At 42.1% G+C, this 24,241-nt stretch overlaps 1 protein-coding gene across 1 annotated transcript; it reads right to left on the reverse strand.

Annotated features, from left to right (window-relative positions):
- begain (brain-enriched guanylate kinase-associated) lies at positions 1-23,625 on the reverse strand (the record flags this gene model as incomplete). Its single annotated transcript, XM_079527639.1, has 6 exons — positions 1-1,557; positions 5,279-5,362; positions 8,079-8,186; positions 19,510-19,576; positions 20,744-20,905; positions 23,555-23,625. 6 exons carry the CDS (start codon positions 23,623-23,625, stop codon positions 1-3), a joined length of 2,049 nt encoding a protein of 682 aa, XP_079383765.1.
- Between the last annotated feature and the right edge of the window lie 616 nt (positions 23,626-24,241).

Genomic DNA, 24,241 nt, shown 5'->3' on the forward strand with positions numbered 1-24,241 from the left:
TTAGTTCAGCAGTGTGCCATACAGCTGTGCCTTGGTCAGACTGTCCTTCCTCGTCAGTCCCGTGCTGCCAAATTTTTGGTATCTTGGAGAGGTCTTCTTTGGGAGTGCGGGTCCGAGGCTGACTGCAGAACTGGAACTGGGCCGAGGACGGGAACTTGGCCTGGGACAGGGGTAGTGTTGGAGACTGGAGGCTTCTAGTGAGCTTTGGTGTAAGGACTCAGCGGAGCTGTCTGCACTCAGGTTGACATAGTCCTTCTTACTGCTCCCCCCCGCTGCTGCAGCCCCACCAGTCTCCTTCTCTTTCGAACTTCCTGAGAGGAAAAGACTGCACTCCGAGTCCTGGCTGTCGTTCTTGGCCCTGTACAGCGCCAGGGTTTTCTCCTGCTTACGGAGCCCATGACCTGGGTTCTTGGGACTTGAACCTTGAAGATTAGGTGAAGAAGTGCCCATGGCGAAACACTGGTCGAGCACGCGGCTGTGGAAGACGTCATCTCCCTCCTGGAAGCTGCTGTAGAGGGGCCCCACTTTGGCCTTGCTGGAGGGGCCCATGGCGAAGTGCCGTTCCGAGAAACTGTAGGGAGAAACGCATCCTCTGGCGTTGCGGTAGGAAGACGAGAACGAGTTGATGTCTTCCACACTCAGCTGTCTCCAGCGGCCGCTCAGCTCGTCCTCGGGGACCTGGACGCTGCCACCGCTGTTCGCAGCTCCGCCACACGCTTGGGATGACCCTGAGGTCGAGCCCATGCTGTGAGAAGAGGCCAAACGAGGGCTGCTGGAATGGTATGGCTCACTGAAGCAGGACGCCGTCCGTGTGTATGCTGGTGAGTTGCCCTTTTGTGGGCTCCTGGGAGCAACCATGTGCTGGATGCTGTGGGACTTGGGGAAGCACGAGCTGTCTTTATCATAAGAAGACATGCTTTTATGCTCATAGTCACCGCTTCCACTGTCTCGCCAGTCCATATATAGAGCCTGATGGGAAGAGGATAAGGTACTGCTGGCAGTACGCCCACAACCTCCACTAACTCCCCCTTTCTCATCTGATGCCAGGCTGAAGCTGGAATAGGAACTGGAGGCAGGAAGGGACCCGGTGCCAAACTCATCTTGGTTGTGGAAGGAGGAGGCTGGCTCTTGGGGGGAGAAACTCCCCGAGTGGTAGGCCTCCTCATTGGGGTTGCTATCGGTGGAGTTCTGGGCATGGAGCTGGAGCAGCCCGGTGCCATGAAGGTCCACGCTTTGTCTGCGTTCGATGTCCTGCCACCGTTCGGGGCAGTAGAGGGCCGTGTCGCTGCTGTACATGTCGGAGCTCTTGTATGAAATGCGGCGATTGAGGTGGTCAGTGCTTCCCGTTCCAGACAGAAAGTCCCCGTCCTGTGGCTGTGGGCTGGGAGTACGCGTCACCGGACTACTGCTTCCTGCTTCAGGCTTTTCCAGCACCTTAGCGATTACAGATGTGGGCACAGCATCTGCGTATGAGTGGCACATCGCCATGGTGGCCCCGCTGCCACAATTATGTTTCTCCATATGAGAACTGACACGTTCTTGGAAATCCACTGGCAGCTGAGAGGGTGAGAGATAGAAAGACAGGCAATCAGAAAGAGAGGTGAAATAATGAGAGGATGATACAGATGAGTATGGTTTTAAAAGATTGAGGTGTACTGTGGAGTGGACCAAAGGATAGAGGTAACTATTGTGAAAGGTCCAACAATGTTGCAAGTGCTGAGAGGAAAACAAAACAAAACAAAAAACATGCCCATCTCAAAATCAAATCAGATGGGTTACGGATCAAGAAATACCTAGTTGAAACACAAACACCTGCACAGAAAACAGCTTCTGTTAAAAGGATTTTTAATCTGCTAGACAGACGTTTCGATCAGTAACACCGGGGCTCCACCGGGCGCGTCAGCGTCGCGTCTCCGTCACCGTCAGGGAATGTTCCCTTTTTAATCAATGAAGGGTGGCTCCACTGCCCGCGTTGCGTGACATTAACGCGTGCATTAAAATTGAACCGGTGCGTTTTTTGACGCACGCGACGGAGACGCAACGCGTCCGGTGGAGCCCTGGCGTAAGGCTCTTCCTCAGACTTCTACAATCTAGTCTGTTGAGAAGTCTGTGGAAGAGCCTTGTTGCTCGAAATGTCACTAGCAGATTAAAAATCATTTTAACAGAAGCTATTTGGTGTTTCAGTGCAACTGCTGAGTGGGACATTCCTCAGCTTATATACCAGTAGAGCCTTCTGTTTATATACTGTAGAAGGATGCATGAAAAGTGTTGTATTAATTATTTCTACAATCAGCTACAGTCTCCTTCACACGTTTTTGTACCTTCTTCCTCTGCGTTGATAGTATTTTTAGTGCAATTCTTCAGATTCCAATCTATACTTGTGGTTTAGAAAAGTAATTAATTCTCCCATAGCCCTCAGTCCAGACCTGTTCATGTACCCCATGGGATATTTACTCTGATCGGCCTCCCTAATGAAATTGTATTAAAAAAAAGTCGCTGAACACAACATTTTGCTTTTGTCAAAGTTTTCTTGCATTCTGCTTTAACTAATGTGGCGTTACTGTTCTCCCACATTGTTAGTTTACTTATCTTGCAAAGAACATTGTCCTATATTCAGCTATTAGTGTAGATTCTCATCTTACACAAACATTAAATTCCCATTGACAATGAATGGAAAATTTACGTCATGTGTCTGATGATGTACGATGATAAGAGTGCCCCTCACTTCACACGAGTGTGATTTTTAATACACACTTTGAAATCAACCTACCTGTACCTGCGGTGTATGCATTATCATACAGTAGACATTCTGTATTCGCCACACTCAAAATATTTGAAAGGCTACATGAACTAACATAATTGAAAATGTAACAAAGCTCACAGCTCAATGGAGCTCAGCAGCTGTTAAACTCATAATAACTTTGGCATGTATACATTTTCTCTCTGCCTACACAGTACGCACATATGCAAGCATAGTATGCACGCATATATAGTATGCACACACGGCTCGCATACACACACGTATGTGTGTGTATGTCCACTGATAAAACTAGTCTGAAGAAGTATTCTTGTCAATTAGATACTACTGGTTCCTCTTTGTCTATTTATAGCAGGTCAGGGGAGAACAGTTCTTCACTCATTCACTCTCTCTCTCTTTCTACCATTGGGTTTCTGCAACAATAACACATCCCTCATTCAATCTTTCACTTTCTCCTTATCTATCACGTGTGCTCTCTCTCTCCCCCCCCCCCCCTCTCTCTCTCTCTGTATCTCTCTGTGTGTCTCTTTCTCTCTCCCCCCCCCCCCCCCTCTCTCTCTCTCTCTCTCTCTCTCTCTCTCTCTCTCTCTCTCTCTCCCCCCCCCCCCCCCCCCCCTCTCTCTCTCTCTGTATCTCTCTGTGTGTCTCTTTCTCTGTCTCTCTCTGCTTTCTTCTCTTTACCATCAAACACACATCAGCTCCACAGGGAATGGCTTAGATTCAAATTAAACCAGTGCTCTGGGCCGCCAGCTGGGAATGGAAAAAGATAAAATACTGACTTAGCTTTGTTAAGAAATAGAAGCTTGCCTTGGCATAAAATAACCACCATGTTTGAAGTCAGAGCTATTTTTAGCATTGCCTCTCCCGGAGGGAATAGAGGAGGAAAGTAGGTGAGGCTGCAGGGTAAGAACACGTGACAGATTCGCCATCTATGTGTTCCCAAACAAGCTAGCTCAGCAATGATTGATATCTAACATGAATCTTAATTAACCTACTATAACATATTCTGTAGCTCTGCTGTATTAATTCATGGAAAGCCATACAGCAATACTGCGTGCTTACTTTGGCCATTTATGCAAGTGTCGTATCTGGTAGACACGAAACACTCTAGTTCTACTATACGAAATACTGGAGAGCAGACACTTAACCAAAAAGCTGGAGAGCAGAAGAGAATTGTGACACGGCAGCAGACAGGGTGATGTTCCTTTGCCAACATTGATCAGGATATTGATAATTGTGTTTGCAGCACTTAATTCAAAGTGCTTGGTATTGCTACTACAATTTACTGTTCTTTTATTTTTATTTTATCTGAAAATATATAAAGGTACAATACTAACTTTTATGAGGCAGCATTCAATTGTTTTAAAAATATGTTTTTCTTCATTTCCTGAAAATGCTTTTTCCTGAAAATGATTGATTGATTGTTTATTTATTTTCTTGTCCTGCACACAATGTGCCCAACCCTCATGGGTTTATAAGACACCATTTCACAATTTAATTTACAGCATGTTTACATTACATAATTCATTACATTACAACTCAGATTTATACAGAGTACTCTGTCTTCTTTCCCAAGCATGACAAATAAAATCTGCCACAACAAAAGTCAAACATAGTCATTTAAATCTAGAAAATCCCCACAGATAGAAGACATCGTATTAACCAAAATATCCCTTATGTCATCATATTTAGAGCAGTAAAACAAAAAGTGAACTTCGTTTTCAATTTCATCAAGATCACAGAACAAGCAATATCTCTATATTTAGTTGGTTCATTTCCTGAAATCTTTTAATTTTGGAGTTAGCTGGTTTCTGCCCCACAGCAGAGATATCAAACTACAATTTACATAATTCCATTCATTATGGCCACACATTTTTGATTGAAACAAATGATATTGCTTTGTCCCTCATCTCCCTCATCTCATTTTGTGTCTTTTTTTGTGTTCTCTAAAACCTCACTTTCATCCATTCAGAATGTACTTGATACAGTCATTAGTCTGAAATAAGAGACACTGTGACTGTCAGTGACCGTAAGACACCCTCTAAGAACTCCCTCAGACAGTTAATGCTAAGCTAACCTCTTTGCAATGAAGGAATAATATTGTTTCCAGAACATACTTGTATTTAACTGTACAACCATAAGAACATTTATAATTGTCTGTTACTTGGCAAACAAATACATGTACAGTCATTTGCGACCCACACCGTCTCCCAGACTTAGTCTGGGGTAGTGCTTAATTCATTCATTACTGTATCTGTACCATATCAATACATTGATGCCTTCCAGTGGTGGAAAGTAACTACATTTTGAATTCCGGACATTTACTTGTATTTCTACATTGCAGTATTAATACTTTTACTTAAGTAAGAAATGTGAGTACCTTTTCCACCATTGATGCCTTCAGTGCAGCAGTGTTATGCCTGATTCATACTTGGTTGCACACCGTGTCCTGCACTGAAAAGGTCTATTTCTGGTCCGTGACACAACTAAGTACAAATCACCCATTATAAGAGAACTCACCTCAGACATTTTGTGCGCTCTGTATTGAGACTTGGAGCATTGTAGCAGCTGGGCTGCCAGGTTGCAGTCCTTCTTGTACAGGTCCTGGAAGAGCAAGAAAGATCATCCATCACCAAGTTCACGTCAAACTTGTATGTCAAAAAGTAGTACCCTTGCCATCAACAGCCAGCCACCCTCAAGGTGCCCTTGCACAAGGCACTCAGGCCCCTTTTCCACCGGTTGGGAACTGGTTCAGTTCTTTTTGGTTCTTAGTCCATGAGCCAGACCTCCAAAATTGGAACGTTAATTATGAAGTGAGTTTACAAAACCATACCTATATTAAATATAAGTAAATTAATATATGGTAACCCTTCCACAGTAGTAGCTTTTGAGTGGTGCAATAAACAGCTATGTGTGTGGCTGTAACCCTGGGTCTGTCCCTGGCTGTGTCCGAGGACGAAAATGGTGTTATAGCGTTTGTTCACCACCAAGTGTCACTGTTGCACAGCCTAATACACAGACACACACAGGCCAGAAAGGAGGGCTTGTACAGTACAGTACAGTAGCCTACACTACAGTACGTACAGCACAAGTACAGTACAGCACCACTCACTTCAGACGGGTCTGATGTTTTCATATTTATCACACATTTTGTTATTTTCACCGTGATACATACGCGATAGGTGAATAGGTAAAAATGAAATGAATAGTTATCACCATGAAACTTCCCCAGTTCATTACTGAAATTTAATTTAATTTAAATATGCAAATTAGGCATTATATAGGATAATATCTAAAACAAATAGAAAATATGAAAAAGCTACTACAGTGGAAGTGTTCTCATACATTAATTTACTTATATTGATCCTAGTATAAACAATTTAATATAGATGTGGTTTTGCCCACTCAATTCATAATTAACGTTCACATTTTAGAAGTCTGGCTCATGAACTAAGAACCTAAATGAACTGAACCGGTTCCAAACCGGTGGAAAAGGGGCCCCAGAGTATTAACCCCTTATCCCAGTTAGAGAGATAATAATTAGTTTGAACATCTCTAAGCGAATACGTTTAAATGAAGGAAAGAAGTTGGCGCTTTAGAATAAAGTCCAGTGTGACAGGCTGTAGCAGTATGTAGAGACTAGAGCCCCCCCATGAAGCTACAGATGCCCCATGAAGCTACAGTAAGACCACTTAAGGACAGCATAGTCCATAATCAATGGAACAAACTCATATGTTGAGGGTGATATAAATCAATCAAACGGCTTGTTTTCCCTCTTTAAGCTCCCCTGGGCCCTCTGGAGATGCCAGTAATGGTATGCAGTGTCTTATTAACTCCACACAACTTCTTCACTTGTATTTCGTCTCCTCTAGTTGCCTTATACAATCTATGCTAATGTCATTACAGTTGTCTCAAACAGGCCTTCCTCTTATCTGCAGCCTCCAGGCTAATTAGCCCATCTCTCTCTCTCTCTCTCTCTCTCTCTCTCTCTCTCTCTCTCTCTCTCTCTCTCTCTCTCTCTCTCTCTCTCTCTCATTCTCGGGTGATTCAAGGTGTTCGTAGAAAGTAGAATCCATAGGAAGGAGCATAGTGCTCTGAGCCTGTGGCAGTGTGACGTGCAGTGAGCGAGGCTCTACTACAGCGTGTAGCATGTGTTAAGGTCAAGCACATCAGGATATGGTGGAGAGTTTTGCTAGTGGATTTCCTTTTAATAGACTCCTATTTGATAGACTGGACTGGAGAATGTTGCCCCTGTGGGGTGCAATACAGTACATTTCTGTAAAGGATGGTTTATCACATGTCATATGGTGCTTTTTCTCCTCTGTCTTCATATGTACCTTAATATGAATTTGCCTGGACTGCCCTGCTCCCTCTCTTCTCTGCTAAGACAGTTACTGTTGACAAGACTTACAGCGACATCAAAGCCTTCTCTTTGACGGGCTCATTTCCCCTGCTAGTTAACAGTGACCGCTTTTCCATTCACTTAATTTTTCTTTTTTCTTTCTCTTTTCTTTTTTTTGCCAGGGGACATCTGAGACCCCTGAGGCCTTTTACAGTCAACACAAATAGAACTCCTGCCTCTCACTTTGTCATTGTCATGTCAGTTGTGCTGAGGGGGGAGCCTTTGGGAAAATCTGCTAAAGCCCTGTGGGCTTTTTCTGGTTGTGTCGGATGCAAGCTTGTCGACTTTTAATCAAATATCTCTAGTGAAAGCGAAATGACAGGGAATTGAATGTGGCTGCCCCTACTGTTGTCTAAATATCTACAGTACATGTACATTGTGTCTACATTGTGTAGACTAGAGCAACACATTTAGCTTTCCTAGTTTAGTCTGAGACCTGTTCCATATAGCCTCAGCCTATATTTGCTTTATTCCATGTTATGACCACAATTCAATTCAAAGAGTGGGTAGCTTCCTGCTCAGAGGCCTGACCTCTCCTCCCGCTATGATGAACTTTGACCTCAATCAATGGCTGCATTTGCACGAATTGCCATAATGCTCCATTGATCAGATAGGGTTATAGAAGTGAAATCACATCAAGGAAAAGGGGGTGGCACTAGCCGGTTCCCATAGGCCCCTGAAATGAGGCCCCATCTAAATGTTGTGGTGGTCCCTGAGGATGCCCATTGATTGCAAGGTACTCAAGGTCAAACAGAAAAATCGAGTTTGCATCTTGGATAATTTACTGTATTACCATCAAGTTTTCATTTTGAGAATCTAGTACAAGTAGGTGCTCAAATGTCACCAAAGTGTGCATTGACATGGACTTGACTTTGACTTGTCTCAAGTGACATGAGACTTGATTTGGCTCATACTCACGTTGTCCTCTCTGAGTTTATCGATGGTGATCTTGGCCTCCATGAGGTGGTTGTTGAGGACAATGATCTCTCGGCTGAGGGCCCTCTTCTCCTCGTCATGGTGCTGCGACTGCCACACAGGCAGTGGTGGGGAGTAGGGAAAGGGAATCAATGAGGACAGGGCGGTGGGTGAGGGAGGAAGAGGAGAGCAGGCGATAAGAGCGAGGAGGTTCAGGGTGAGGAGAGGAAGTGTCGAGATAAAGAGAGAAGGATGAGGGAAGGAAAATTTAGAGGAGCAATACAAGACAATTAGATGATAGGGAGGAGGAATAACAAGCAAGAGAGAGAGAGAGAGAGAGAGAGAGACACACACACACACACACACACACACACACACACACACACACACACACACACACACACACAGTCAATATCATTTTGAGGCCTTTGCCAGCAGCAGGTCTTAATTAAAAAAAGATTACAGTTGACAGAGCTCATATCAAATCAATTACTCTGGCAGACTGTGTGTGTGTGTGTGTGTGTGTGTGTGTGTGTGTGTGTGTGTGTGTGTGTGTGTGTGTGTGTGTGTGTGTGTGTGTGTGTGTGTGTGTGTGTGTGTGTGTGTGTGTGTGTGTGTGTGTGTGGCATCATTGGCATGCACAGACGAGTGAGAGAGAAAAACACAAGGTGGCGAAGATAGACATTCCAGTCATTTTCAATGTTCATGAAACAAATGAAAGATAACTAAGAAGATGAAGAGGCAACATCTTCCATAGATTTTAACTAATCTTATTTCTTCTCTGCATTCTTTCTCTCTCTCTCTCTCTCTCTCTCTCTCTCTCTCACACACACACACACACACACACACACACACACACACACACACACACACACACACACACACACACACACACACACACACACACACTCCTCCCTTTCCAGCTCCGTATTAGTCACAAAGCACCAGCTGACGAATGTTACAGCACAGAGTCCATGCTCAGCCACCCACCTCTCTTCTCTATAATCTTTCAATGGCAGTGATTGTTTTGAAATACAGGAGGTGCAGGGCCAATATAATACGTGGCAATTAATGTCAGTTTAAGCAATAGGCCAACATTGATATTCAAATCTAATTCTGTAAGGGACTCATTAATCAGCTCTCAAGGCAAGCCAGTCCTTGGCAATCCTTCCCTGGCCCATTACTCTGAAACCTTTGCTCATATTGCAGTGTTGAAGGTGGGTGTGACTGCAATATGATCCAGTCGTCAGTGCACCACAAGTTTTGTTTGCTTCTTTGTCAAACGTACAGTATCTGGCAAACTTTGAATCCATCACGTGTTTGCTTACTACAGTTGGGTGCCACCGATATTGTCCCTTATCATTTGACCCATTTAGGCCTGACCTCAAAAATTTTAAAAATCCTTCTAAATCCTCCAGTTTTCTGAAATAAATATTCTCACGATTTTTAAAAAATAGCAGACCTACAAGCTCGTAGCGCGCCACTTGGTGGCGCGCTATGAGCTTGTAGATCTGCTATTTTTCAATAGCTAAATTATAACATAATGTTTAAAACACCAAAAGGGGTTCCCGCCCAAAATGGGTTAACTGTGCTTTTGCGCAAACCTCGCAAAAAGAAAAGGACAATATCGATGGCCTCCAACTGTATACCTGTAAACAATCATGTAAAATAGACCTGAATTTCCTATTTGTTATGATGAATTAAATTAAATGATGTGTACTTTAAGTTAATATGTTACACTCTACAAGAACTACAATCCTAAAGATTCTAGTTCTTATATAAATCTAAATAGTTAAAGCTTTTTCTATCAGGGATTTTAACTAGGGATGCACCGATATGGAAATTCTTGTCCGATACCGATGTTTAAAATAACAATTTAGCCGATACTGATAGCGATAGATGTTTATTTAGTTTTTGTTGTTTTTATTTCCCCCTTTTGTGCCAGGGAAACAAATACATCTTCAGAATCAATACAAGAAATTCATGTTCAGAATCTACAGCTTGGTAGGCTGCAGATAACCAACACACCAACATAGTCAATGCAAAATGTATGCTTATCAACAACAGATAAATATCGGCTACTGCCATCGGTTAATGTCAGTTTTATTAGCCGATACAGATATTGACCGATAACAGTGATATCGTCCGATACCGATATGTGGACCGATACATTGGTGCATCACTAATTTTAACTTACCGATCAAACCTCTCCAGGACATAAATAAAGGCCAAATTTGAAACACTGCGTCTTGAGCTCCTATAGATTAAAATGAGCAGCGGCCAATCTAGATAGGATTGGAATGATCATGTTATGTATTTAAAAAAGGGGGAGATTTAATTTTAATTAATGTGTTACGGAAAGGAGGGATGAGTCATTGCTAAGCACACACATCTTTACTATCTCCTCACTCATACACAGTGCACAGGTTGTCATTAAGATATTGTTATCACTTAGGCCAGGCATAATGTCAAAGGCAGCAGGGGAAATTGATATGCAGGGATTTCATCATGCTATCAATTGTTCGTAGTTGGATCCAGTGAATGAGAAGGGCTATTGATTTCACAACCCAGAACTCATGTTTCTGTGTCCACCATTTGTGTCCATTAGTGTCTCTCTGCCTGTTTATTCATCCAGCTATTACTCACAGAAACACTTGGAACTCGAGTTTACAAGAGAATCAGAAGTTGCTGAAATTGCCATGTAGTACTATGTATGTACTAGTAACACTAGCATTAGTCATGGCCTAAGATCAAACCTTTGTATCTCGGTTCAACCAGCAAAGGCTTGATCCATCGGCTTGTTGAATTATGCAGAAGTGTAATGGTATAAGAAATAATGTTTTACTTGTTAAGGTTGTTTCGTTTATTGATTTGGTGTAGACTCAGTTATCTGAGCAGTGTGTGAGAATATTTCTAAGAAATGGCCAAACTGTTTAATTTAGGCTGCTGGAGGTGCTGCCTCTTCACTGGACAACAAATGGAGCCCAAATCCCATAAGATCCAATTACTGAACGTTGGTTCACAGAGGAAAAAAAGTCTTCTAGTGTGGTAAAACAGCCCCAAAACATTGGATGTTGAACCTAGAACTCTGGAGATAGCCAGATAACCACCACAGTGTTGATTTCTAAATCTATTACAGTCTTTAGAAAAAGCTGACGATATGCAAAGTGCACTGCAAACTAAAGTAGGACAAAGTAGGACACAGAAGCACCTCCACTAATTTGTTTTATAGTGCACACGCTTGGTGCTCAAACCATGTTGCCCGTACACGGAAGTAGTGTGCATTTCCGGTGGAGCATGCGCTGGGTGAGCAAGTTTCATTGAATTGAATAGGTGGTCTGAGATCCATGTTGAAGCCACGCTGTTCCTATGTGGATCCCGGGATAAAAAACAAAATCAAATGTGTGTGCCTATAATGTGGAGCCCAAAATAGGGATGCCAGGTTGAAAGTGGTTAGTATAATATTCACAGACTTCATCATCAAGTACGCAGCATGGCCAAAGTAAATGAATCACAATGATGCTACTCTCCCACGTGTCCTTTGCACTTACCATTGAAGCGCTTTTACTGATGAGCAAATCTAGTACTAATTAGTTCAGGCCATTGGAGTTGTGACAAAGAGACGCACGCACACACACGCGCGCGCACAAAACTCCTTTCCCAACACAGGTCCTGCATTCACTAGGGACATTATCCGTCTTAACACCTTTCACACCAGTGGGCAGTGGCCATGTATGAGGAAGTCATTATCTGCTATTTGGCTGTTAGTTTGGTCCTTGTGGATGTCTGTGACTTCAGAACAACAATAACAAATGCTGCAGGGCCTCAGGTCTCCGTAATTATTTCATTCACTGGTGTTGCTGGGAAACCATCCAACTTCTGCACTGAGCCATGCCAATTTATTCGCTAACTCCTTTGTTTTCTATTCTATTCTATTCTGTTCCAGTGGTTCTCAAACATTTCAAAGACCCCCATAACTCTTAAGAGTGAAAAATGGAACCAAATGGACCTGTGGCTGCAAGGTCCATTTGGTTCCATTTGTACACTCCCAGAGTTACAGACTGTAAGGGTCTATTTGGATGTGTAAAGGTCCATTTAGAACTTATTTTCTTTTCTTTTCTTTTATGCTGGGATCTTTGTTTCTGTGTTGTTGCACTTTGTTTTAGAGGTGGTATTTATGTGGAATTCAGTGTCCCTTCAGCCCACTGAAAAAGGGCTTCTTGCCCAAAACATTTGTGCAACATTTCAATGATTATTGGGAGTGCTGTTTATTATTATTATTATTATTGTACAGTATGGAGTTAAACACAGTCAACCAGGTTGACTGTGTTTAACTCAGCAGGTTCATATCACATCCATGGATAATTATTGTGACAGGCAGGTTGCAGATTACTATGAAAACCTGCAAAACCTGTCAGTCGATCCGTCCATCACGCCTCCATATATGTCTGTAAGTCTGTGACGCCTCGTGACACGTCACGCCACATATGGCCGTCAGTCTGTCACGCCTCGTGGCATGCTCCATTTATGGCCGTCTCCATATATGAAAATCACGACACTCACTCATCAAACCCTGGATAGCCATACATGGAGAAGACTGGATTATCACCTAGATCTGCATACTGTATATGGAGCCAGAAACTCTACATCTGACCTCAAACCCTTAGATCTCCATATATGGAGCTGACCTGTTCTGACATTCCATATGTTGATCCCTCCCCACCCGTCCTTCCTCTTCGATGTCTCCCTTTTGACTGATACCTGTCCATTCAAACTCTAGACGGGCCCGACCTATAGTTATTAGGCAGCTGGTGAAAACTATAGTTCTCAACAGGCCCGAAAATTAAGGCCCCTACCTGGGCCCTCATCAAACCCTGTACACTCAAGACACTGCCCCCACTGCCACCCTTAGATCTCCATATATGAAGCTTACCTGTTCTGACATTCCATATGTTTATCTGACCTCATCAAACCCTGTACACTCAAGACACACTCGTGCATGCTTCTCACCCTCAGGACGTCTTACTGGTGTTATACTGTGTTATAAATTAATACATTATATTTTAGATATGATATTTTAAACTTGAGGAAATACTGAATGACATGCAAAAATAAAGCAAAAATATGCAAATTATGCTAAAATAAAGTGTTTTAGATTTAAAAATATATATACACACACACACACACACACACACACACACACACAAACACACACTTCTTTATTACACATTACCTATTTTAAATTGTTTCTTTTACGTTTATGGCTGTAAAGGGCTTTGATCTGCATTTAGTATTCATAGTCTGTGAAGTTCAGCACCATGGACAGCTCCTCGTCACTGTCTCTACTCTCTAGCTGCCCCAAGATGAATCTGTGAATCTGAGCTCTTGTTTAATTGTTCCGATCTCACACAATTGTAACTACCGACTGTGCCACCGTGCCCCCTTGATGATAATCTATTCTAACGGGACACTCACCCTCCCGAAGCCCAACAGCAGGATCACCTGCTTTGGGAATTTACCTGCAGATGGACTTGAACTTGTATAAAGGCTGATTTATTTATGATCTTCCAATGTTACTAGACTGTACACAGCCTCCAGGTGCTAATCCCTCATTTTGTTGCTTATGAAACCATTTCATTTTTTTCCTTGTGACCTTGCTAGTGTAGGTATCTTAGAACATTTAATTATACAAACATGATTTGAATGGAGCTGCCTTTGTCACTGCCTGGTTGGCCCGAACTGTGCACTATAAAGGACCCATGAAATACCATTGCATGACATGACATCAAAAGGAATGGCAATCCCAATGAGGCCCGCCTCTAAAGAAATCCCATAACGTCCTGTGCCATGAAAACCGATTAGCTGCATCAAGGCTCTGGTGCTAGACAGACAATTCCAACAGTTTTCAAAGTCATTCCACATGACACGAATATTTAGTGATGTGTGTGCATGTGTAGTGTACGTGTATATGCGTTGAAAGGAATGATCCATGATGAGAAGGTATTTTATGCTTGCCGTCTATTCACCGCATGACATGGCGAGAAGGATTACATTTACAATACTACAAATAATGGGATGCAACAAGCGCTGCAAGGCAACCATTGTTTTAAATGGCTGTATCCTGAAGATATTTCATATGTGGCTGTTGAATTATTCAACTTGTCAAGTTCCATTTTATTTCGCCACAAAGGAATAATCCACACATCATGCATTTGCCTCAAAGAATTACATTCAAATGTTATTGTACTTATGCATACAGTAGCAGGTTGTATGTAGGAGGTTATTTCTTTTACTATTAACTTTGATTGACACATTTGTTTTATGTATTTTGTATGCTGTTTTACCAACTTTGGATATGGTGTAGTCACTGTAGTGGAAAGGTACAGGAAAGTCATGTTGATGCCTTCCAAAGCCAGCAGTTGACTGCCAGAGACATACACACATATATAGCCTACTGTAGCATTAGACAGTACTATGCTATGCTATGAGCCCTAAGCCACAAATGTACCGTGAGGCAATCACTTCTTGTCTGTAATGTTTGCAACTACTGCAGCTGCAGGTTGAGTTATATTTTCACATAGTACAGTTCGATTAGTGCGGCTGGTGAGGAGCCGGACCACGTGGATCAAACTTGTGATGAGATTAGGGTCCAGTTCAATCAAGATAAATCCTAAATCTGGGCCTTTCTGCGCAGGCGGCTCATCTTCAGCTTTGACGATCGCCTGAAGCCACGGGTCAGGATAAAATGGGACCTCTCTACCAGAAGTGATTGGACTCGCTGCTGCTGAGGTTGTCAGTGCAGCAGTCTGCCTGTAATCGTTTTCTAATGCTTGATTTATGCTCCCATCATACCATGGTGTCGCACATCGAAAATAGCCGATCTACAAGCTATTTTTGTTACGGGGCACCGTCGTATAGTACGGCGAAGCATAAATCAGACATAACAAGGTTGCATGGTAGGGCCAATCAGACATAACAAGGTTGCATGGTAGGGCCAATCAGACATAACAAGGTTGCATGGTAGGGCCAATCACTTTGGACATTGATTGCTCGTCCTTCTTTGATCATGTAATTGCTTTGAGAGTGTGAGAGAGGCTGTGCTGCTAGACAGGCATGTTCAAATGCTAGATTACTTCTTGGAGCATGATCACATGGAGTTAGAGATCAAAAGGAGAGACAAAGGGCTTTATAATTGCACAATCACTGGTAAATGTTTTGTTGATATTATGATAATGACTACTATACTGTAACACAATTAACACTGTTCACTGCATTTATGGAGAGCAAGCTTATATATCAAATATTGATATTTTGTCCCACAAGCTCTCCCACTCTGCTTTAGTCTCCAACCAGGCACGGGTCCAATTATGCTCCCTTTCAACAGAGGCCAAGGGTCACAGCATGCTTCCAAACACTTAATCAGATCAGCGGATTGTGTGTGTCTGAGTATTTATGTGTTAGCACACAAGTGTATACGTGTGTGTGTGTGTGTGTGTGTGTGTGTGTGTGTGTGTGTGTGTGTGTGTGTGTGTGTGTGTGTGTGTGTGTGTGTGTGTGTGTGTGTGTGTGTGTGTGTGTGTGTGTGTGTGTGTGTGTGTGTGTGTGTGTGTGTGTGTGCGTGCGTGCGTGCGTGCGTGCGTGCGTGCAAACGTTTAACATTTATTTTTTAAACTGATATAACAGATAATTCTTGTTGCCGTATATGCCGTCTTTTCCACACACAGAGCAAGAGAGAGAGTGAGAGGAGAGAGACCTGCTTTTTACGACACCAAAACACTACTTCTATTGGGCCATTTACACTGTGCCAGTGCATTATGTTTGCCTATTTTTCATAATTTGTATATGTACTTGTTTTTGCGTGTGACATGTTGTCTGTGTAATTCTATTATGGATTAGAGGGCTAAAATGTTAGTCTAGCGGTCCTGTTTAAATTATAATAATTAAAAGAGTTTTACAAAAAGGCAAAGGAAATTACCTAGCAGCTACACTACTCGTTCTCCAACACATCACTCTTAGTGTGTGTGCGTGACTGTGCATATGTGCGTTTGTGGAGCTATGCGTGCAGAAATCAACATCACTCTACATCTTTTATGAGAGGCCTGGTGATAGCACAGCGGTGCATATGGACACCATTACCGCAGTTCCTGTTAACGTCGATACAGATCTGATTGTGTGATTGTCCCCCCCCCCCCCCCCCCCCCCCGGCCCCCACACATGTAAAGCGTCTTTGGGTATTAGAAAAGCGCTATAGAAGTCCCAGATATTATTATTATTATTACAAGCAACATGAACTCCAGTCAACTTGACAGTCAGAGATGAAGACCCCAGAAAGAGTAAAGAAATAGGACGAGGTAGAGTAGGAATGGTGGAGGTAAGTACAGTTGGAGGCCATCGATATTGTCCTTTTCTTTTTGCTGAGGTTTGCGTGATCTGCGCAAAGGGACAGTTAACCCATTTTGGGCGGGAACCCCTTTTGGTGTTTTAAACATTGTTATAATTTAGCTATTGAAAAATAGCAGATCTACAAGCTCATAGCGCGCCACCGAGTGGCGCGCTACAAGCTTGTAGGTCTGCTATTTTTGAAAAATCGTGAAAATATTTATTTCAGAAAACTGGAGGATTTAAAAAAAAATTGAGGTCAGGCCTAAATGGGTCAAATGATAAGGGACAATATCGGTGGCACCCAACTGTAAGTATGTAATGGGAAAGAGAGGTCAGTCAGACAACTCACGTGAAGCAGATTTATTGAATGGTAATATGCTGCATATACAGGGTTGTTTTAGGCTCTAACCATGTCATTCCTTGTAAGCATGCACCTTAAAGGACCACTTCACCACTTTTCAACCTATCTTATAGGTCCTCACTAATAATCGTGAAAAAATTGCGCAATTTTTTTTCTACTCAGTCTGTGTCTCATAGGACGGCTGTGGGCAGTTCAGAAACCCGTCCACCAGTGACATCATCGATGGGGAATACAAGCTAATAGAAACTGCAGGCTTTCTAGTCCTGAAAAGTTGCAATGCGAAAATGTAAGCCATCGTTCTCACAATAATAAAAACATTTTTGTCAAAAAATATTGTTTAAAAAAAGATATGCCTAATGATGATGTCACTGGTGGACTGGTTTCTAAATTGCCCACAGCCCTATATGAGACACAGACTGAGTAGAAAAAAATCATGCCATTTTATCATGATTATTAGTGAGGACCTATTATATGAAGATAAGTTGAAAAGTGGTGAAGTGGTCCTTTAAAGCTGAACAAACAATTGAGTGGGAGTGACGATAGTAACCTTCACCCAGTACAGGGGAAGTCCTAGAATCAGAGCATGTAGGTAGATGGTGGGGTGAGGGTGGGGTGAGGATGAGGAAATGCAGCCATGATGACCAGCAGCAGTAACTGTAGCAGCAATAGTTCCAATCTGAGCTGTGGAGTGAGAAGAGTGTACAGCAGTGATATTAAACTGACGGCCTGCAGAACCAATCCGGGATCCGCTAGCTCGTAATTCCGACGGTGCATTTGTCTGATTACGTGGCTTTGTGTGCAGTTGGGGTTAGGGTTAGGGTTAGGGACAGGGTTAGTAATGGGGCGAGTCAGAACAACACGCTATCGGAATACATTATTGGATGGTTGGTTGTACACTAACAATATCAGGGATGTCCATTTTTGAATGTTTTTCATAGCCAAAAGTTGTGGATGGTTAATTGATTAATATACATTACATTTTAGTAGTTAGTAGTAATAATTATTATTCACCAATTACACATTTCTTTTTTTAAAGATTTATTTTTTCTGCCTTCATTGATAGATAAGATTGACAGGAAAGAGGGAGAGAGAGACTGGGGGAGAGATGCAGCAACGGTCGTCATGAACGGGACTCGAACACCCGACACGCTGTCAGGCCAGAGCCTACTGTAGAAGATGTGGCATGGACCACTATGCCAGCGGGCACCCCCCAATTACACATTTCTTAACGGTTACCGTTGTCACAGTCTTGTGGCCCATGACTTCAAGTCCTTTTGCATTTGTGCCCCCCTGCATGCTGAATATCCCTGGTGTACAGTATCACTTGAGTTTACTGCCTCAGCTAGCTTGCAGGCCTCGCTCCATAAAAAGATCTAGAGAGGATGGATCTGTTGACTGATGTCAAGTCGATGAATCCAATGAATTATATGGTGAGCTTCCGATGTGTGCGAGTGGTGCATGATGGATACAACACAGTGAGTTGATGAATCAACTATTTGCATAAAGTTGGTCGATTTCAACTTGATGCAAATGAGGTCCATGCACCACAATTTCACAGTGAAACTTCGGTCAAACTATCAAACTATAGACAGAGCTTATGGGGTCATGTTGATATATTATTATTTTGTATTCGTAAAAAATGTGATCACCTGTAAAATAATTTGTGCAGTCGTAAAACGGATTTTGTATTCGTAAAAAGAATGTGTGCATCTGTAAAATAATTTGTGCACTTGTAAAACAGATCCGGCCCCGCAGGCCCACTTAACCCACTTAAAGCCCATACGGGCAACCGTAGTGAGAACGATCTGGTGCGCACTTTACATATGACATTTCCAAAGCGCCAGCGCTCACCCAGCAGTCTGCTGTCACCAACGCGGATCGCCCTCAGGCGTCTTACTGGTTATTATACTCTACGTATGTCTTCTCGACTAAATGTATATCACTTGCTTAGTTGGTATCACCAATGCACCAGTTGCATTGGTGTGGACTGGAGTGCATTGATGTCTTCCCTTTGTATTTAGGGTTTCTTCCTGGAGGCTGAAACCTTGACAGTCAAATGTGCCAATGAAAAAAACAGTGATATGTTGACATCACAATATCATCCCCTCCCTCTTTATCATACAACAACAGCTGTGGGTGCGACTTCAGTTCAGGTGGATTATTACCCACCAGGAAAACCAGGCATACTTTAATGAACTGGTGGGCGTGTCCTCATAAAAACGACATTTTAACAAATACTGTACACTTTTTTGAAGACATTCTTCCTCCTTATATAATAATAATAATACCTGATGATAATGTTTTAGGGTGGAAAAAATCATGGCACTCCATCTTACTGTGAGAAGAAGTACAGTAGTTTTACGTGCAGCAGCAAAGCTTTTAATTGGAATCTGCTTCACACAGGCAATTCTGAAATAGTTCCCAATCAGAGAGAGATTTTTGTTCTTGAAAGTGTAAACCAGAGGTTCCCAAACTATCAGCTGGAGATCCAAAATATACATTTAGTGTGTCCCAGGGACCCAAAATACGTTATGAATTAATCATCTATAGCCCTACTATAATAAATACAGAAAATTGCAGATCTAAAGGCCCACAATGCATCGTGACAACACTCGAGTTTGTACTGCAAGTCTGCTATTTTAATTATTTTGAAACATGTTTTGAAAAACACTGGTGCAGGTTGCTGCTCACCGTCCTTTTCGTCTTGTCCTCCAAGTCCTGGTTGATCCTCTGCAGAGCTGAATAGCTGCTCTGTATCCTATAAGAAAGAACACATACAAGTTATCCCATTTTATCACTCAAGGTGATTTGATTGTCTTTATTGTCCCCATCAGGAAATGTAGTTTGCAAAGAGTAGTCATCACAACCAATAGGCCTACATAAAGTCATACAAATAAATAATAAAACACATAAATACATAGATGTCTACGGAGCCCCTGAATGGCCATGCATTCAAAATATATTTTATCTTGTCCGGACAAGATAATATCTCGTCCGTACAAGATATTATCTCGTCCGTACAAGATATTATCTCGTCCAGACAAGATATTATCTCGTCCGGACACGATAATTATTATCTCGTCCGGACAAGATATTATCTCGTCCGGACAAGATATTATCTCGTCTGGACAAGATAATATCTTGTACGGACGAGATATTATCTTGTACGGACAAGATAAAATATATTTTGAATGCATGGCCATTCAGGGGCTCCGTAGTACGTCATTATGTTTCAGTAGAATATTTCATTTGTTTGTTTGTTTGTTTGTTTGTTTGTTTGTTTCTTCCTTCCGACTTGTAATTGTATGAGTGACAAATAAACCCTCTTGAATCTTTCTTTGTTTCTTTCTGTTCTCTCTCTGCCGCCCCACACCCACCATTTCTCTCTGGTTGGCTTCCAATGCATTAGCAAGCTTAATGGAATAAGCTGTTCCTGCACCTTGACTTTCTATTTAGTGGAATTATTACAGGCATTCTATCTTCTCCAGCTCTCTGTCCGATGTGGTATTATCACTTTTTACCAGGCCTCAGAGGGTGTGGATAAACTGCCCTTTATAGTCCCATTAACAAGACAGATATGGAAAGTAGCAGCAGAGACCTAAAACAAAGACATATCATAAAACAAAGACCTGAGGGAGATATGAGCCCGGAATGGCCGGTCAAAACAGGGCTCCTTCTGGGCTCCTTGAGGGGGTTCCAGGGGGTTCCCAGCTAAATAATGAATAGGTCATCTTTATCATTATTATTACTACTTACTTACATACTTCCTCATTATTACCAGTAAATACAACTAGACACTGATAGTGTATACTTTAAAAGAATGTCTACTTTGATCAGAAGTTTGCTGTCACCTCTATACCAATAGTTAACCAAATGACAGTCAGATATCAGACCAAATCACGTCTAACAATAGAATTACACAAACCTGAGTAGCTTATCTGTGAATTTCTCCAGCTCTTCCTGAGCTCGACGGAGCTCTGTTTCCAGGTACTGCCGGGTGGAATCGAACTCCGTCTCCACCATCTCTAGTTTGTGGGTAGTGTACTGCAGACGCTTGCGGAGGTCATCCTTGTGGTCATTGAGTGAACTGGACAGACAAAACGGTGGGAAGATATAGTACAGTACAGCGTCAGGGGACAGAAGTTAAGAATGTTCAGGACAAAGACATGCTGTACTTTCAGCTTCACATGAATGGTTTGGAGAAGAAGAGAAAGAGGGAAAGGTAGAAATAAAATATTGGAGTGCAGAAGCTAGAGTGTAATTCAGTCCTGGGAAGGAAAGGGAGGAAAGGTCACAGGTGCAAGTAAGGTGGGCATGCAGGCCACCATCCTGGTAGAGTAGATGAATGAAGGCGGAATACTAAAATCTTCCGATTGACATTGAGCAAGCAGAGCCAAGAAAGGAGCTCCCATCACCATACTGGTGAATTCCCCAACACACCACTCCACTGTCAAATCTCAGAAGGACCGAAGAGGGATTCCTCAGCCCCAGACTCACGTACACGGATGATTCATGAATGCTGGAGAAATACTGTATGAATGGTAAAATTGGCTTTGGGAGTATTTTGGAACATGCATTACACAGTGCTTGTGTGTGTGTGCTTGTGCGTGCGTGCTAGAGTATTGCAGTAAGTAAGAATGTGAGAATGAAGCAAAAAGCCACAAATTAATGCAATAATGTGAGTAGTTATGACTCTGAGTGTAGGTAGGAACACATGCTCAAAGAAACGATTTGTACTTGGTCATAAGGACAAAAACGAATTATTTTCAACTGAAAATACAGTATCTGTACAGACATTATTTGTCATATGTCAGAGTTGACAAAGTGTAAACTAGCCATGTTGGGATGGATGGTCTAATGAGAGATCGGAGATGGGGAAGTAATGAAATGTGCGGTCTGAGAGATTTAGCATTTTGCCAGACTGATGGATGTTGGCTCCTGTCCTGGTGCAATTCAATACCATGTTGCTGCCAACTGACGGGTCTCAGAGTTCATCACAGCCAGTGCGCAACCTCAATTAGTGGACTTGGAAGGAGAGGAGGTGAATATGATGTCCATAGAAAGACTTATTGACCTTGCTTTGTGAGAATATAGGACAATGAACAATGGCCTGCTGTCAGAGGACATGACTCATTAAGTTGTGTGAGAGAGAGAGAGAGAGAAGGGGTGGGTTCGCCGCTAATGAGCTGTATAATAATATGGTGAATGTCTTATCACAATCAAAGCTGCCATACAAGGAAAAGTTCATTATTGCTTTGGTATCATTTGTCGCTATGAAAGCTCGCTCGCCCATGCATTGCTTATCGATCTGGAAAACTGAATAGATGTATCAAACCCACACGTTCCTAGATTTTACAGTACCATTTTGTATTCATCAGATAGAATATGCTTGAAGAGGCTGAACTAGTTTATTGGGGATATATATATATATATATATATATATAGAGAGAGAGAGAGAGAGAGAGAGAGAATGAATATGAGTAATTTAATTTGTATGTTGTATGTATATATAAAAAGCCATAGCCCGCCTGCAACTAGTGCAAAATTCTGCAGCAAGACTATTGACCAACATTACTCCAGTACTGGCCTCCCTGCATTGGTTGCCAGTACATTTTAGAATTGATTTTAAGATTTTATTGACACATTTTTAGCTATGTTACAGCCCTACGACCCCACACGTACCCTCAGATCGGCAGGCAGGGGTCTACTGACTCCTTTTAAAACAAAACATATTACCACGGGTGATAGGGCCTTCGCAGCCCGGGCACCGAAACTCTGGAATGCCCTACCCCAGAACCTGAGGGATGCACCCTCAGTGGCTGTCTTTAAAAAACTTTTAAAACCCTTACACAGGCTTTCCCATAGATAGCCTGTTTATTGTTTATTATGTGGTGTTATGTTATTTTATTTATTGTCCGTTCAATGATTTAAACAATGTTTTTTTTGTTGTTGATTTATCCCACAAACTACCTCTATTGTACTGTATTTTATATGCAATGTAAAGCACTTTGTGAATTTTGTTCTGAAAAGCGCTCTATAAATAAAGTGTGTGTGTGTGTGTGTGTGTGTATATATATATATATATACATACACACACACACACACACACAAATAGATAAATCTATCTATCTTGTGGGCTTAATACTTGCTTTCGTAACATTACTACAAAACAAAACTTTAACAGCCTCTCCTCTATCCAACAAGCTGCAAGTGATGTTGTAAATTGCATGGCATTGCGCCAGACAACCAAAGCACATGGAAATGTGCTCTAGGCTCTTATCACACTTTAATGAAGTCTGAGCAGCCATTCCTTTTTAATGACATCAGATTATTATTATTGTTTTTTAAATCCTGATAAATACACTATTTAGAATCGTGGCTATATGCTGTGTGGCCTCCTTTTTTTAATTAATCCTGACAAATAACAGCAAGATTGTTGCAAGACTGTAAAATGAACATCAGAGATGTGCAACACAAAAGGAAAAAGTGTCTCGAATGCAGAATGGATGCAGAATTTGGATTTGAGTCTGTTAATAAAATAATAAAGGTGTTTTAAGAGGAGTTATTACCGTAAAAGTAATGAGTGTCAAATGATTATCTTAATGGTTCATGGCAACATGCCCTCTCTGGGTTTTGGTGAAACTGAATGAAATGGATTCACCATTGAAAAGATGCAGTATGAATGACGCTGGTGACATTCAGAATTTGAAGCCCACTCCACACAGCATCATCTTACCTTCTTTTCTGATGCTTGCAACCATTTCTTTGGGATTTCAGGGCAGTTTTTCCTATATATATCTTTTTCATATTTTTCTCTCTGCCCGGCTCTCATGGGTGTATTTAGCTGGTGCTGTTGACTCTGGCTGCTGCTGGTTGTGAGAACTCTAACCACAAACCAACATAGAGAGCTCTAAGTCTTGCCTGGGGAGGCAGATAGGAGTTGGCTATCTGCGATGATCCTGACAAGAGAGCAGAGAAAAACAGCTTTGAAGTCCCACAGATTTAGTAGCACATTTCAGCACAGCTCTGATGACTCCGGAGGAAAACCCAGATTCTGCATTTGGAAAATGAGCCAGCATATGGGTCAATGGAGCTGAACAGCGGCGATCAATTAAATCAATTTGGAAGAACAAACTGAAATTGTAATGTATTACCCTGAATTTCTGCACTTGTAATTGATAAAGCCATGTACAAAGAGTTTCTAATCTGTTTTCACTTGCCCTTTTCATTTTCTAATTTAAAATAATAAACGCCTCCTAAATTCCCAAAATGTAATCGATCCTGCTCCTGCTATGGAATCGACAATGTTTCTATAGCTGTGCCCTGCAGTGATTGATGCTTCCACCACAGTCCCCATTGGGCCACTTCAGCCGGCCTTTCATTATCTGCTTCTGTTATTAACAATGGAATTCAGCTTCCACAA

Source organism: Electrona antarctica, assembly GCF_951216825.1.
Source record: "Electrona antarctica genome assembly, chromosome: 18".
Classification (NCBI taxonomy): Eukaryota; Metazoa; Chordata; class Actinopteri; order Myctophiformes; family Myctophidae; genus Electrona; species Electrona antarctica.